Source organism: Trachurus trachurus (genome assembly GCF_905171665.1).
Source record: "Trachurus trachurus genome assembly, chromosome: 7".
In the NCBI taxonomy this organism is placed as follows: Eukaryota; Metazoa; Chordata; class Actinopteri; order Carangiformes; family Carangidae; genus Trachurus; species Trachurus trachurus.
This window is the reverse complement of record NC_139901.1, coordinates 20,069,061-20,084,160: the sequence shown is the minus strand read 5'-3', so window position 1 is coordinate 20,084,160 and position 15,100 is coordinate 20,069,061. Positions and strand designations below refer to the sequence as shown.

Sequence of the window (15,100 nt, the reverse complement as noted above, 5' to 3'; positions counted from 1 at the left end):
ATATTCTACAGTTATCACAAATAAATTCAACCATAAAGCCTGTGACACTGCACACTTTCGATTCGATTTCATTCGTTAGAGAACACAATGAAGTTTTAGCCAAACACAATAAATGTTGTGTTTGTCTATACGAGACAGTTTTACAGGAAAAACACAAATGATAAATTTGTAAAATAAAATAAAATATAGAAATAATATGTACATATACAATATCTGCTCCTTTCTTTTTTCCTATCTCCCCAAATTTGCATGATTATTTAGGGCTTCATTTTTCCAGATTCCACACTCTGCCTTTAAATAATAAATATATAAATAAATGAAGACTGGATTAAATTTCAATAAAGGCCTGATATCTGAACAGCAGTCCAACAGTCTTAAATGCTCATATGTCACGTATTTGCACCCCATGCACACATTGTATGGATCAGTTCAGCTTCTTATAATAGCAGCCAACACTACAATAATATGACTGAGTGGACCAGAAGCAGACAGACCAGACGCACGGGGAGCTCTGAATAATTTAGATGCATGAGACTGAAACAACTACACGAGGAGACGACACTGTTAATTAGCTGAAAAATAGCCCAGAGATTAGATTTTAATGTCGTATTTTAACAGAATTAAAACGTAAAGCAACGGTGTAGGAAAAGCAAGGGGAAGTGTATTTTGGCCTTCAGAATTAAAGCCACAGCCAAAGAGGCTGTTTCGGTGAAATTCTGCTTTAAGCAGTAGGTGAAGAGGAAGAGGTCAAATTACATGTTTTGAAAAAGAGGGTTCAAATTTCTATTAAAAGGCTATAAAGGAGTCAGAAGTGGTATTTTACCAACTGTAACAACACTGCACTGATGTGTATTTGGAGACATATTGTGCTGTTTAGCCTGCGTAAATGTCTGCATCCTCACATTTTATGGTGCGTGCTCATATCAGCTGAGTGTAAACGGCCATCATAAAGTCAGCAGCAGCTGGAGAGGAGGAAGCACAAGGTGTTACCTGCACTTGGCCTCTCACTCGAATCGTCTGGACACCAACACCTTGCATGGTATAGACAGAATAAAGCCTCCCTCATGCTTTGGCATTATTTAGTCTGATTATTAACATTACGCGATAACACATAAACAGATGTTTGTTAATCTCACATCAAACAGCCATCATTCATCTCGAAATTCATTAAGAAAAGCTTCGTGTCCTCCCTGAAGAGACGAAGTTTCTTATTAAGAGGATGAATCAAACACGACTCATGCTTTTGGGAGTATCCCTGCTGTGAATGGGATTTCACAGACTTTCCTTAAAAGGTAACAGGATACGTCTGGAAATGCAGGTCTGGCGGGGTTTTTTTTTCTTAATCGAATAAGTTGCAAACTTTAAATTAGACAAACTTTACACAAGAGGTGATTGAATATACTGGAGCCCCTCCCTCCTCCTGCCGCCGCCAGCGGATGATTTGAGCGCATATGGGCTGAAAATCAAAGCATCATCAAAACATCAACATTGTTGCATGCTTCGCCATTCCCTCATTGAATTGCTCTGATTATTCGAACTAAATTACCTCTGGAAGCGTTCCCGAAAACGGAGGGCTTAGATTGAGCTCTGAGCGTTTCTGCGGCGTCTGAAAGTTTATAACTTGTTAAAGAGAAAGGCAGTGAAGTGGCAAAACAATAAAATAAATGAGTTGACTACATATTACGTTGGACTGTGACTTAGCTTTTCAGTCCACGTATGTATGCGTCTCATCTTTTTATGTGTGTGGGTGGGTGGGTGGAGGAGGCAACACGTTCAGTAACCGAGGCTGTAATATCAATAAAATAAAAATAATAAAGCGAAATGATTGTGAGCCATCTTGTTTATTTGTGATTTTACATCAACAATAGCGGGGACACACAAATTCCGTCTTTCACAGGAGAAACACCAGGAAACGAGCATACTGTTAACATCAATATATAACAAGACGTACATAAAGATTATATTCAGTGCAAAACAACTACGCTATATCACCAGCACATTAAAATAAAAATTCCCTTACTTTAAAATCGTTGTAATTGTAGCAGGTATCATCATACACAGTACATGTGCGTTATAGGCAGTTTTAGTTGTTGGGGAAATAGCTTGCAATCATTTCAGAGCGATGCCATAAGTATGGAATAGAAATTCTGCAAAGGCAAGGCTCTGAGTTTAGGTAGTGCCGTGGTACAATCTCAAAATTGTTTGCTTGGCTTTGAGCTAATTGTCTTCCCAAGACTCACAAATTGTCTTCAACAAGTGTATATTGTATATTGGGTAAATGCTACATACATAACTTAATAATATAAGGTTGATATAGAACACTTTAAAATTAAAACCATATGAAATCTCTATATTCAGAAATCTCTATTGCAATTTCCCCAGGTTTAGGTAGCATCAAAGGATTTCAAACGATTGCATTTCCCTGGTAATCCTAGAAAAAGATGTCTGAGGAGCTAATGGCTATCTTTGTCTAGGCCATTCACATGAAAACAAGTAAAACAGTAACAGTAACAATTAGAATAATAAAACTTGGTGGTTTATACATGGGCTGATGGCCAATGTAACTGCAGCGATGATGTTTGAACACTTAATACTAAGTTATAGGCCTACATTTCACTTACAATTTCGCAAAGGTTACTCTGAAATGAAGTTCTTTTTTTATGTAGGCTATAATCTATTTACAACACAGGTCGGCGTTGGTCATCTTTGATCTTATTTGGCTATGCTTTTGATACAGTTATTATTAAAAGCAAATTTGTAAAAAAAATAGCTAAGCCATTTTCCATCTAACATGCGTTTTAATTTAGCCCCCTTTTACGTGTTTTTTTTCTCGCAAGGGCGACAGTCCTACCAAAGAAAATGTGCTACAGACGTGTGTAGCTTCTACTGAAGAATCCAAATGGCAATGCGGATCATGTTATAATCGTGAGAAGGGAGAATTTTAGTCTATCTATGACAGCAATATTGGTGGGATTCCTGTTCCCCCCTTGACAAAATGAAAGGGTGGTCATAAAGTTGACGCTCTCTGCCTCCTTGTGACTCTTCGTCTGTTTATGGGACCTCTCTTTTTTTCTCTTTTTCAGCCATATAACCATAAAAAGGACCATAAAATCACTCCTTGCTCTCTTCTTTCTCTTCCGCTTCTTTCTCTTCACCCTCTTCCCCTTCACCGTCCTCGTTGCCCTCTTCCTCGGCCTCGGCTTCGGCTTCAGCCTCTCCTCTTTGACCCGGAAACTTGTCTTTGTTGTTCTCTTTTTTCCACTTCATCCTCCTGTTTTGAAACCAAATCTTCACCTGCCGCTCGGTGAGGCTCAGGGCGTGGGACACTTCGATCCTTCTCTTGCGGGTCAGGTAAGGGTTGAAGAGAAACTCCTTCTCCAGTTCAAGAGTTTGGTAGCGACTGTAGGTTTGCCTCCCATTCCGTCTTCCTGGGGCTTGAATGAAATAAAGCCAGATGTTAGCTGGATGGACTGACCACGGCCCCCCATTAAAACATGCAGATGACTTACATTTAATTCTGAATCTATTTGTTTTCCACACTTATCGTTCAGCTGCTTGGTTCACATTCACACATGGAGAGCGGGGAAAGTGCCTTAATTTAAGGTGTAAGTGGTGTACACACCAGACTTTCCATCAGCAGTAATATCTAATAGGCCACACATGTGCCAAATACAGAGTGTGGAATTTCAAAATAATAGTCCTCCAGGTAATTATAATTTACACTCATATGTTTGTGTCATTTACAGTCCTGTCAGCTGGAGTGATCTGTCTGATGCAACTTTTACACCCGCTTCACTAAAGAGTTACTGGGTGAGTATGAGGAGACTCTGTTTTTTTTAAAGTATGAATATCAATTATGAATTCATACTGCCATCATAGTAGATGCCCATATGCTGATTGATGCCCAATTCCTGCAAACAAAACTCACATATTCTATTTTAATTTTAGCTTGTTGACAGAAATGTGTAGGGTTTTCCTATACCAACAGGGCCTATAAAAGCCTGATTGAGATTTTCAGACCCACATACACACACACACATTGTCACACACATGGTAGGAAAAAAATAAGGAGGGAGGAAAAAGTATGAAAAGAGAGAGATGGAGTAAAACTCCACTGTAACAACAGATGGGGACAGGCTCATGATAAATATCTCTCTGTGTAGATAAAACTGACGCTTACACCTGTGTGGAGTTAATGTAGCCTGATAGCCTGAACAGGATGATCCATGAATGGAAGAGGTAATATCTACAAAGCCCTTATGGTTATGGCTCTATGAGTCTGAGCCACACTGGGCCTGTGGGTCAAATTACCCCCAAACCCCTAAAACCCGGATTCTGGATAATCGGGGTATGTTGTGTCTGAGCTAGCCCCCCTGTCACTCTGCATGCTTACTGGTGTGTGTGGTGCTATCATATTTTACACTATGACTTATTCATCCTCCCCCCTGGTGCGTTTAGAGTTTGTGAAATATCTTATGTGAACGATAATTGACTTCAAAGAGCTGGTGTCATGAGCTCTCATCAGCAATTCAGTGTTTTAAGGGCACTTTAGAAAGCAGCGTTCAGCCCTGTATGGACATGTGCTGCAGAGCAACAGCAGCCTGCAATACAGGTTGTATGTGCCCCATCATGTTCCCTGACTTATTTCGTTTTATAGTTTTCTCTCTCTCTTTCACACACACACACACACACTCACACATACACACACTCATATATACTCAAGCATATTTAGCACACATGCACACAAACACACGGGCAGACACGCTGACGCACACACGCGCGCGCACCGAGTAACAGAAAGAATATAGGAAATAATTGTATGGTTCTGACCGTGGGGTCTCATCCAAGGAAACATAAGACTGGGAGAGGTGTTTTGATTTAAGTGGCCTTGTCCTTCTCCGGGGTTAGAGCTGCTCGACGATTTACAGTCTGGGTATTGCGCTAGGCTTGCGTCTTGCTGGGTACCATAAAGCGTTTGCCTCGGAAGGGCTTCATATCCATAAAATTTCGTTGCGTCTCCGTGGCAAGCCAAAGCGCAGGGGTTTTGCTGGTATCCGGGGTTGGAGATCCCCGTGGTCCCGTGGTGGAAAAAGTCCTGCACATGATGGGACGGGTGCTGAAAGCCCGGTGCGGCTGCTCCGGGTCCGTAAACCAGCGTGTGGCTGCGGGCAACGCTTTGTGGAAACCTGCAGTCGTAGTAAGTTGGCTCCAGTGACTCGCCGCCTTTGTACTTAGAAAAAAGAGGGTTAACAAAATAGGAGCTCATGTTTAGTTAGCATCAAGCAGACGGGCTCTCTCGCAGTTGAATATCTCCTTTAGGATGATGGCAGCCTTTTGTTTAGGGTCCCAACTCGCACAGCGCACACAGGCAGACAAACCGGAACTAGGAGAAACGCTGCCCCTTTGGACAATCTACGGCAGCTCACTCTCTCTGAGCCGTTCCTCTCATCGGATTTCTCTCGCAGGCGTGAGTGTTTTTTTCCAGGTTTTGCGGGCTCAAACCCGGCTCATGGCATGTGCTTTGGATGTGCGTTAGCTAAGCTTAAAGCTGGCTTGCTCGACCGGCACAGTCACAGGCGGTGCTCTTTTCTTTCTTTTTCCTTTTTTTTTTTTTTTTAGCTCCCCACCCAACCACCCCCACCACGGGCGCCCCCCACCCTCCTCCAACCTCCCCCCACCCCTTCATCTTTCTGCGACCGGTCAGACGTGGGCCTTACGTATATCCACCTTGAGAGGAGCTGCACTAATCATAACCAACAACCCAAGAGGCTTTAAATGTGATCAATGTTATATTTATCACAAAAGTCTTTGTTATGAAGCTGATCCACGCACCTGTGAAACGGCCAAAATATAAAGACCAAGAGACGTGATGCATTTCCACAATAGTCTGAATTTATAGTTCAGCTTGTTGTCTTTGCATGGGGCTTATGAGGTGTGTAAAGCAGAGAGGCTTTCCGCCTTATAGACGGATAAAGATGTTACAGTTGGAGTTGGTGTTTGCTCTCTCAGGCCCTATTGAAGGTTACGCACTAATATCTAGAAAGGCGGTGACCTTTTATTGCCTCCACTAGGTCAACAGCATTTGAGAGTTCATGAAGACCAAATATGTGGCATAAAACAAGAGTAAAAATACTAAAAGCAGACAACGCTGGAGCTGTGACATTCAGGTGAAATAGTGTGTAAGTTTGAGGCAAAACATCCTCCTCCTCGGTGTAATCGAGTAAAGAGCGACACACTTGCACCGTGAGCTGTAAAACACAGGCACGCGCAAATATAAACACGACCTATGAATACTAGGTGCCACTTACTGACCCCGTAAAACCGACGAGGATGAGCAGTAAATCTCCCTACGTGGAGGAGTTCATAAAATTTTACATTGGGATGTTTAGCTACAATCAGCGCGCGGACAATTCCCAGCTCAATACTTGTATGGTCTGCCTCTCCCTCTCTCTCTCTCTCTCTCCAAATATGCCAGTGTGGTTTTTGTGGGGTTACTGACGTTTTATACACATCATCGTAAAATATGAAAGGCGCACTGGGCGAATTTATAGACCTTTCACACTCTATAAATATGCAGATTGCCAATCATTGTTGCGCCCTTCTTGGGGACGTATACTGCTCGCGCACACCGTCACATATTATAGATACAAATGAGCAGGTAGCTCTTTCTTTCTTTAAAAAATAAAATAAAAACATAAATAAAATAAACTATACAGTGGCGATACAGGTGTCATTATTATTGTCATTATCATTATTATTTTTATGTTGTCTTGTTGTATGATATAGGATTGTGTTTTTTAAGTTGATAATGTTGCTGTTCTTATTGTTGCTGATGTGATGCTGCTGATGTAATTTTTTATGACCCGACCGGTAATAAAGTAGTATCTGTGTTTAAATATGGCTCCTGCTTCTTCATTAATTAACCTTTGTGTGGTTGGTTTGTTTTTTCAAGGAAGTATTTTAATTATAGGAGTTTCTCTTTCCTCTGAATTAACGCAATGAAAAGTAAAAGAAGAAAAAAAAAAAACAGGCTATAAAAATACAGACATATAATTCCGTGCCTGAATGTAGCTATTGATGCCCTTTGTTCTAAAACTAGAACCTGTCTGAGTTTAATTATCTGATTTTAAATGGGTAAACAACGGGTCGCAATTAAAACAAAAAACAAAACTACACAACTTCCCATTTAACTCATAAATTCACCCACAGCTGATAAGTAATTTAAACCAACAACTGCAGTAAAATAAATAACTAAATAAAAGCACGTGAAAAGACAGAAGCGAGCAGAGAATATTAATTAGAAAAAATATATAATTAATCATAAATGAAAACATCAAAATGGTGTGTATAAACACATCCTGTGCCGACACAACAACCAGCTCGCGGCATTCTGGACCGCTGCTCTGTGGCCTATTACACAAAATGCGGTGGGTGACCATATCTGTCATTTTGTCATCGATAGGTTACTCTTCATTCTTCAGCCAAGCCACAAAGCTGTAAAAAAAAAAAAAAAAAAAAAAGAGCTCCTCGACACACAGACCCTGCTCAAACCGTGGACCAACAGCGTCATCTAGTGTTCAGATGGGTCCCTAAACCTGCAGGAATCCACCAATCAGAAACAGCTGTGGTGTGGACAGACCGGGTCTATAGTCGTTTGTCCAGACCTTGCTCATTTCTGCTCTTTTTCCATGAATAAAGCAACTGTTGACCACCGCATGTGTAACTACATGTCCCCAGTCTCTGCTGTTTTACACCAGGCTTCAAATGATAGTTGTGCTCTGTCTTTTCCTGTCATGGCCGCTATACCTGCTCTTATATGAGAGCTAACAGTGTTCTGCAGCACTCACATTTATGAATAATAACTATTGACTTTTTCCCTTCTAATTGTAGGCTAATAGACCACTCATGTGATGAAGTGCAGGGGGGCTGCGGATGGCCCATCAGGCAAAAGTCCCCTGAACAGTGCGCATGACTCTCCTTTGAACGAGTCCACCACCACCATCCATTAAAACCATAAAGTAATTTAGCCCAGACGTCTAGCCAGTTAGTCGAGTTTGCTTTGTTCGTCTGCATTTGAGACAAACAGCCGAGCTCCAACAGGGCTGTAAAACTGGCATTTTTGTCCGAGTCGAGCGGAAATGCGCTGGATTGGGCTTTGAAATTACTGCATCCTGTCCGTATTGTTTGCCACCACAAAAAGGCAATTTAGACCTATCCCAGGAAACAAATGCGAGACATGGGAAATTGTCTCTCACTTAAAACTCAGCTGCTCAGATTCAGACTCGGATTTTCTGATTGCCTATGGACCTGGTGAAAAGTATAAAACTCCAAGCTTGTTCAGGGGGCAATTTATTTAGAAATATTTCCAAACGAGGGCACGTTGCTGGAAATGTGGCATCTGCACTAATATTTTCAGAGGCCTTCAGCATGCACAGGACACTGATCTAGTCTATTAAATAAATGTCGAAATAAATACATATTCACGTTTAATAATGTTCTGTGTATAGTTTAAATTGAACTAAATGCTACTGCTGCAGCTGCACCATATTAGTAAAAGTGTCAACGCAACAGCGGAGAATTTTCCACCGCAGAACTGATGCTTTAATGTTTTCAGAGGAATGTATTTTCCCTATTAGGAAAACGCTGGTATTTGTGTATTTGTTTGATGTGTAAACGGATACCATGCCTCAGCATAAATATGGCTGTAAAATATACATCGTTGACTGAGAAGAAGGCTAATTAAGAGTCAAGCTTACATCAGTGCTACACTAAATTAAAGCAACCCTCTCTTGCTAAGGTCTTAGCCGCGCTGGCATCGTTAGGTTGTCGACTTCGCCAGGCTTTGCAGTGGCAGAGCTCGTTTTAGGCCTTAGCTGGACTTGGAGGAGCGCGCGTCGACCAAAACATGTTGGACGAAGAATAGTGGAGGCATAATTATTCCAAAAAAACATTCAGTTATTAGGAATCTGTGACTACGCGAATACAATAATGATTTGGTAACTCAACTTTCCTGCAGGATTTAAATCAACCATATCTGGAGCTGATACTGATTGAGATTCTGTGTGCTTGGCCCTCTGTGTAGCCGTGTAGTACTGATCAAGCATGTGCACTTTGAAGTCACAATAAATACAGAATACAAGCACTTAGTGATTATATTTATATTTGCAGAAGTCTATATCTACACTCTATAATTAAACTTGTAACTACAGTTCAAAAACAAAAAATGATGCACAAATACAACAACTATCACAAAAATACAAGACAGACGAGTCCGATCGCAGATGTTCTGTTTCTGTACAAAATACTACACCTGCACAATAACGTACAAAGGAAGTAAACATGGAGAAAAAAAACATTCACATCATAAATTATGGGTTTGTGAAAATTCAAATGAATTCAAGTATTCTCTTTCTTCGGACAGTTTTAACGTATCCAAACTGCGCTTGTATAATTTTTCTTACAAAAAGACACAAAGATATTTCGAAGTGGAAGCAGAATGTAATTTCTCCTTATATAAGTTTTTCTTTCTTTTTTTTCCTTTAACGCCTGACACATAATTGTGCATTGTAAAATAACATAACCAGCATCAAACAGCCTCAAAATTAAGGTTAATACAAAATCCAACAAAGTGATAAATATTAAGAATAGGAGAAGAGGGGGGTCATCGTGTGTTTTGGTACAACTGTGCTGTCCATGTGTCTAGTGGTTATGATGGTTGTATTCTAACTGCAGTCCATATTATTGTTCTTTGATGCTGTCGGTCTTCTCTTTGTTCATTTTCTTCATCTTCATCCGCCGGTTCTGAAACCAGATTTTGACCTGCCTCTCGGTCAGATTCAGGACCCTTGCGACCTCATATCGGCGGTCTCTAGTAAGGTACATATTGAACAAAAACTCCTTTTCCAGTTCGAGAGTCTGGTACTTTGTGTAAGGGCATCGCTTCTTCCTTGTGGAGCGGGCATGTATCCAATTTGCAACAGGATTATCTGCAAACAAAAACCATAACAATAATGGTAATAAAGGCAGGGTAGCAAAGAGGTCAACACAGTGGCAATATAAAAAGTGAAACAAATGACAAATTACTTCCAGGTTTAATGTTTACAGCAATTCTCTGGCCTCGTGGGGGTGATGCTACAATTAAATCCAGTGTCAAGTCATACACGGGTTTGGTGTTTACTGTTGAAGCTAATCTGATAGTAAACATTTTGAGTGAAGATCCACAGCCCCAGACTATCCAAGCCTGCACTTATTTGCTTCCTTGTCCCTTTAACTTGTGAGTAACACCGTCGTAAAATACTCAATGCGCTTATTCACTTTATTGGCCCATAAAATGGCCCGTAGTTCAAGCCGTTACAGGTCCGTGGTGAAAGTCCTCAAGTATGTCCCTACATTCCTCAAGTTGGCTGCAAGAGTCGTGAATTTGTTCTGGACTCAGAGAGGAGAGCAAAATTTCATAAGCAACTATATACATATCATCTGCCCATTATTATGTGGGTGAATAGTGTATTTTACCACTGGGGATCAAAGAGAGCCAGAATGTGGCTTTTGTGCACTCGATGGGCCTACATAAAAAAAATCCAGGACTGAAAGTGCAGTTTATGGGGCTTGATGTGCCGTATGTGATGGCACGGGGTCAAATTATGGTCGTAAAAATGCACCATAAGGCATTTACTGATGAATTCTGATTCATATGTCGGATTAAGCCGTTCATGTCAAAAGAAACACCTTGCATGTTTTTCACATCACGTAAAATCCTTCCAAATTCAACGTCTTCATGCAGGTTTGAATCCATGTTTACAACCCCGTCTGGTTTTATAGCCCCAATATTAGCCTAGTAGCGTTTGTCTTTTATAGTTCCTAAAGCTTTCCCCCTAGCAGAGGCGATTCAGAGCACAGCAGCTGTGGGAGGATGAAACATCTTATAATTTCACTTTATGCAGGGCGTTAAAATGCCTCTAAGCAAAAATCAGGTTTACACAATCCCAAAACAAAACTCCAAATCGGTTGTAAAAGACTGTAGGAGCTTGAACTTACTCGGATCTAGCTCCGGCTTCTCGTCTTTATGTTTCCCTGGAGCCAGGATCTCCGACTCGGGAGAGGGGATATTCTGCTGCGTCTTTTCTCGCATGTCAGTGGATGAGCAGTACAGATAATCCGTGTAGGTCCGTCCGCTGGAACCGAGGCACTCGCCGGCTCTGTGCTCCTGAAATGCGTCCGGCTTCAGCCCATAATGCCTGCTGCTCCCCGGATAGCCATGGAAAGGCACGGCGCCTGAAATCGGCTCCAGCCATGACCGCATATACCTCGAGTCTGTGCCTAAGTGAGGTTGGTGACTGTATGGATGGTAAACCACTGATGACTGGGAGTGTACAGGGGCCCAGGAGGTGGAGAAGACGGGTGCCTTGGGTGCGAAGCTGCAGGAAGGATAGTCAGCACACTCCGGTACTAGGGACGTCGGACGAGGGCCGGCTGTGTGCGAACCGGGCGCCGAAAACCGAGTTGCAGCAAGGACATCCTCGTTTTCATGGTTGATCAAGGAGTCCACATAATAATTACTTATGGGACCCGTGGTCGACATGTCGAAGCTTCCCCGACTCTTTTACATGCATCCGATTATTATATGGAGTGTATGTGTACTTTTTTTTATCTAGCCATAGAACAATCAAGGCAGGTAATTATTTCTCAACACTTCCCCGGCTCCTATTGGCTGCCTCTCTGACACGTGATTATATTTACCCCCACAAAAACTGTACAGTGGATCAATGCGCCACTTATCCTGGGACACCAATGCACATAAATCGGATTAAAGAATGTGCTCTTTTGCTCCTTTTTGGACGTATTAAAGGTAACTTCATCAACCGCGTTTCTTTATGAACAAAATGTGCGGTTGCAGCACTGATAGTGGGTCTTTCTCTGGTCGCAGAACAGACCTGCGCACATTACGTCTAAAACCGAGCGAGGCACTATTTGATGGTGTAATCAATCTCTGTCTGGCAAATTCTACCGTCGCCCAGTGTTCATGTGAGGAATAGTATTACAGCATTAACGTGTTTATTGAATCGCTGACGAGTTTTAGCTTAATCAGAGCAGTAGCACATTTGATAAAGTGAATGGTTTATAACTTCCTGAGGAATGCTGTTTATTTCTTAACAGACAGAGAAGCCTCCATGGCAGCCACACAGACACAGACGAGAGAGGGGGAATCAAAATACGGCATGCAGGATACTACAACAATAAAGTTAGCACTGTTTTAACGAGGGCGCAACAGACCAAACATTTCCTAAATGGGATCTGCGGAGATAGGAGAGGAGGGGATTCAGATTCTTGACAAGCAGCCCACTACAGTGGGCTATATTCAGCTAGTGACCGTTCATGTTTTTATGCCCATCAATAAATTTTAACGAGGACCATTTGATTGTTCATAAACGTGTCGTTAATAAGACTGCATCCGGGTTCCTCGCTCAACATAAAACCACCACCACTGTATTCATGTAAAACAATTCATATCAGACTGGAAAGGCCGAGGACAGGAAATAGACTGCAGAGGAGAGGAGGTAAAAAGGTTCGTTAAAGGACTAACTAGATGGAAGCTCTCATGACAGGGATAATATTGGCCTACTGTTTTATCTAATGGCAGGACTTTATTGTTTTGCCCTGCAATATACTAGTGCAACCTGTCAGTTAGTAGGCTGTGAAACAACCCTGAACTCTTCTGCAGGGTTTCCAGCGACACGGCAAATAACACAATACTAATATACGACGGAGCAGCAGTAACTGAAGAAGGCACCAGTGTCATGGGGAGCACAATTAGACTAATTGTAACATAAATACTGAAAGTTTAATGCATAAGCGCAGTGGAGAAGGCAGACAACGGCGCAGCAGATGCATTAGTAAATCCCACTAAAAGCAGCAGCACACGTTATATTTCTGTGATGTATGTGACATTGGTGCAGGAGCATATTTGTGCATTTTGAAAAACGGTGATGCTGACGAGTTGTTGTATATAGTTTTAATCTTTGCCAATGTGTAGGTTATGTGTATGCATTAATGTTTCTGTGGCTTTTATGTGCTACGGCCTGTTTATTTGGGGTTAAAGTCCATGGCGCTCGTAATTGCTGCTGGACATTTTATCTTAAATGGGAGAAATAAACTGAAAGAGGAGGGAACTGCATATATGAATGCACAGATCTGATAGTCGTTATGCGTAAAAGTGAAATTATAGCGCAGCTGAACACACCACACTCACATTATATTAACTCAGTGGGCGCACACTGTTCCATAAATTGTCAAGTGCGGAATGGCCGTTTCACCAGAGACCAAAAAAGATAAATTTCAAAATAAATCCTGAGTTACAAGTGATGATTGCGCATGCATAGTGCATCTGTAAGAAAATACAACAGTGAAATCTTGGGATTTGAAAACAAATCCTGTCTTTGTCAACGCCAGACTACAGGGCTCAAATGACGTCACGAAATTGTCTCGACTAAATTCAAACCTCAGTGAAATTAATTTCTCACTTTGTAGAATTAGCTGGTGGGATATCCAATAGATGGGCTTGGTGGTGTAAAACAAAATGAAATCAGTGCACGAATTAGGAAGTGCGATGTTTGTCATGGCTGCTGAGTTCAGATTCAACCATGAAATTTAAAAGGCCAGACGCCAGACCTTAACCCGAATAACGCCAAACGGTGTCCCGGAGTGCGCAAGTCTGTGGCGACTCAAGTGTTCTGCCACATGTTAGTAGATATAAAACCGTTTGCAAAGTTTACTTCAGCCCAGATCAGCTTTAAAGTTGTGTGTTTTCTGCAGGTTGAAGGTCTAAGTCCGTTAATTCCACCGCTGCCATTAAAGCTGAATGAAAGAGTGCTCAGTGGCCATTCATTACAATAACATATGGTCATATAAATACATTATATAGTCTATGTCCATGTCCACAGTAATCCAGTGAAATCCTTTATATTGTTCTGGGCGTGTGCGCCTCTGTGTGCGTATGTGTGTGTGTGTAGTTTGTGTGCGTGTGTGTCAGTCTGTCTATGTTTATTAATGAGAACTGAACTTTTCTTTTCTCTTTTTTTTTACAGCTTGTTTATCCATGTTTAATGTGCTATAATAAAAAAAAACATCTTAAAATAATCCCTTTCTTGTTGCAGTTTCTTTTTTCCACACTTTCTGTCCTGGCACAACTGCAATCGTATTTAAAACTATTTAAAAACAACGCATACAAAAAAGGTTCATTGTTGCATTGATAAACCTTTTCCTACAGCCTCTTAACACTTTCACTTCTTTCACATTTTACCTAAGACACCCTAATATGGCAAAACAAGTACTAGATTGTCACTATCATGACGGTACCGCATCGCCAATATGAAAATACAGATTAGACTGATAGCCTAGACAAAGATATGGCACATGCTCTGAACATTAAAGAGGGGAACACATCCTAAGAAGTAGCTGGCTCGGGATTGCATGTTCGTCAGCAGCCGAGTGAAGTAAATTTATTTTTGCTCTTGTCCAAAATCTCATCTATGAAGGCTTGACATGCGACTTATCCTTGAACACAAAACCTATTGTGTGTTATCATCTTATATAGCCTACAATTTAATGCATATGTCCTATACCTGCAATGCAAAATTATCCATATGTCTATAAATAAGTAAGTTAATCAGTGATGATAAAAACAAAGATTGGAACTTGTGTTGCCAGTGCGCATCAATAAAGCCCGGCTCTGCCATTTATCTATTACATGATTCTATTTCCATTCATAAAAACGGAACAGATACGCATTGGGTAGACTTAGTGGTGCATCATGGCTCAAAGATAGGCCTTTAATGGCCGCCTGTTAACATCTTCACTAAAATAGACAGAGTTGTTTTTGTTTGGGATACAGGCCACTTGTTTACAGCCCTCAGCCGTTAATAGTGGTCGCTGATGTTCACAAAGTTCACAGTGAGTCACAGTTTGGGTGTATCCGCGTCGACGCACCACACTCACTGATGCTTCATAATAATTTGACATTACTGGCAGAAACAAGTGTTCTAACACTCACAACTTTAATCTCATAGCCACGGACCACTTTCAAGTGTGGCTCGTCTTACTGCAG

At 41.4% G+C, this 15,100-nt stretch overlaps 2 protein-coding genes across 2 annotated transcripts; both read right to left on the bottom strand.

The window, feature by feature from the left end:
- Window positions 1-3,050: 3,050 nt before the first annotated feature.
- hoxc8a (homeobox C8a) lies at window positions 3,051-5,569 on the bottom strand. The gene is made up of 2 exons (XM_083975570.1): window positions 4,831-5,569; window positions 3,051-3,434 (listed from the first exon to the last, which is right to left on the bottom strand). The coding sequence occupies exons 1-2, from the start codon at window positions 5,264-5,266 to the stop codon at window positions 3,112-3,114; spliced, it is 759 nt and encodes a 252-aa protein (XP_083831696.1). The 5' UTR covers window positions 5,267-5,569; the 3' UTR covers window positions 3,051-3,111.
- Window positions 5,570-9,233: 3,664 nt separating this feature from the next.
- Window positions 9,234-11,680, bottom strand: hoxc9a (homeobox C9a). The gene is made up of 2 exons (XM_083976261.1): window positions 11,035-11,680; window positions 9,234-9,986 (listed from the first exon to the last, which is right to left on the bottom strand). Exons 1-2 carry the CDS (start codon window positions 11,576-11,578, stop codon window positions 9,739-9,741), a joined length of 792 nt encoding a protein of 263 aa, XP_083832387.1. The 5' UTR covers window positions 11,579-11,680; the 3' UTR covers window positions 9,234-9,738.
- Window positions 11,681-15,100: the final 3,420 nt, after the last annotated feature.

What these genes read in the sequence shown, in the direction of transcription:
- hoxc8a (XM_083975570.1), bottom strand. Translation starts at nt 5,266, where the DNA reads ATGAGCTCCTATTTTGTTAACCCTCTTTTTTCTAAGTACAAAGGCGGC. An exon ending in TCCTTGGATGAGACCCCACG is followed by an intron (nt 3,435 to 4,830) that starts GTCAGAACCATA and finishes ATTTCATTCAAG; the next exon opens with CCCCAGGAAGACGGAATGGG.
- hoxc9a (XM_083976261.1), bottom strand. Translation starts at nt 11,578, where the DNA reads ATGTCGACCACGGGTCCCATAAGTAATTATTATGTGGACTCCTTGATC. An exon ending in GAAGCCGGAGCTAGATCCGA is followed by an intron (nt 9,987 to 11,034) that starts GTAAGTTCAAGC and finishes TTTTGTTTGCAG; the next exon opens with ATAATCCTGTTGCAAATTGG.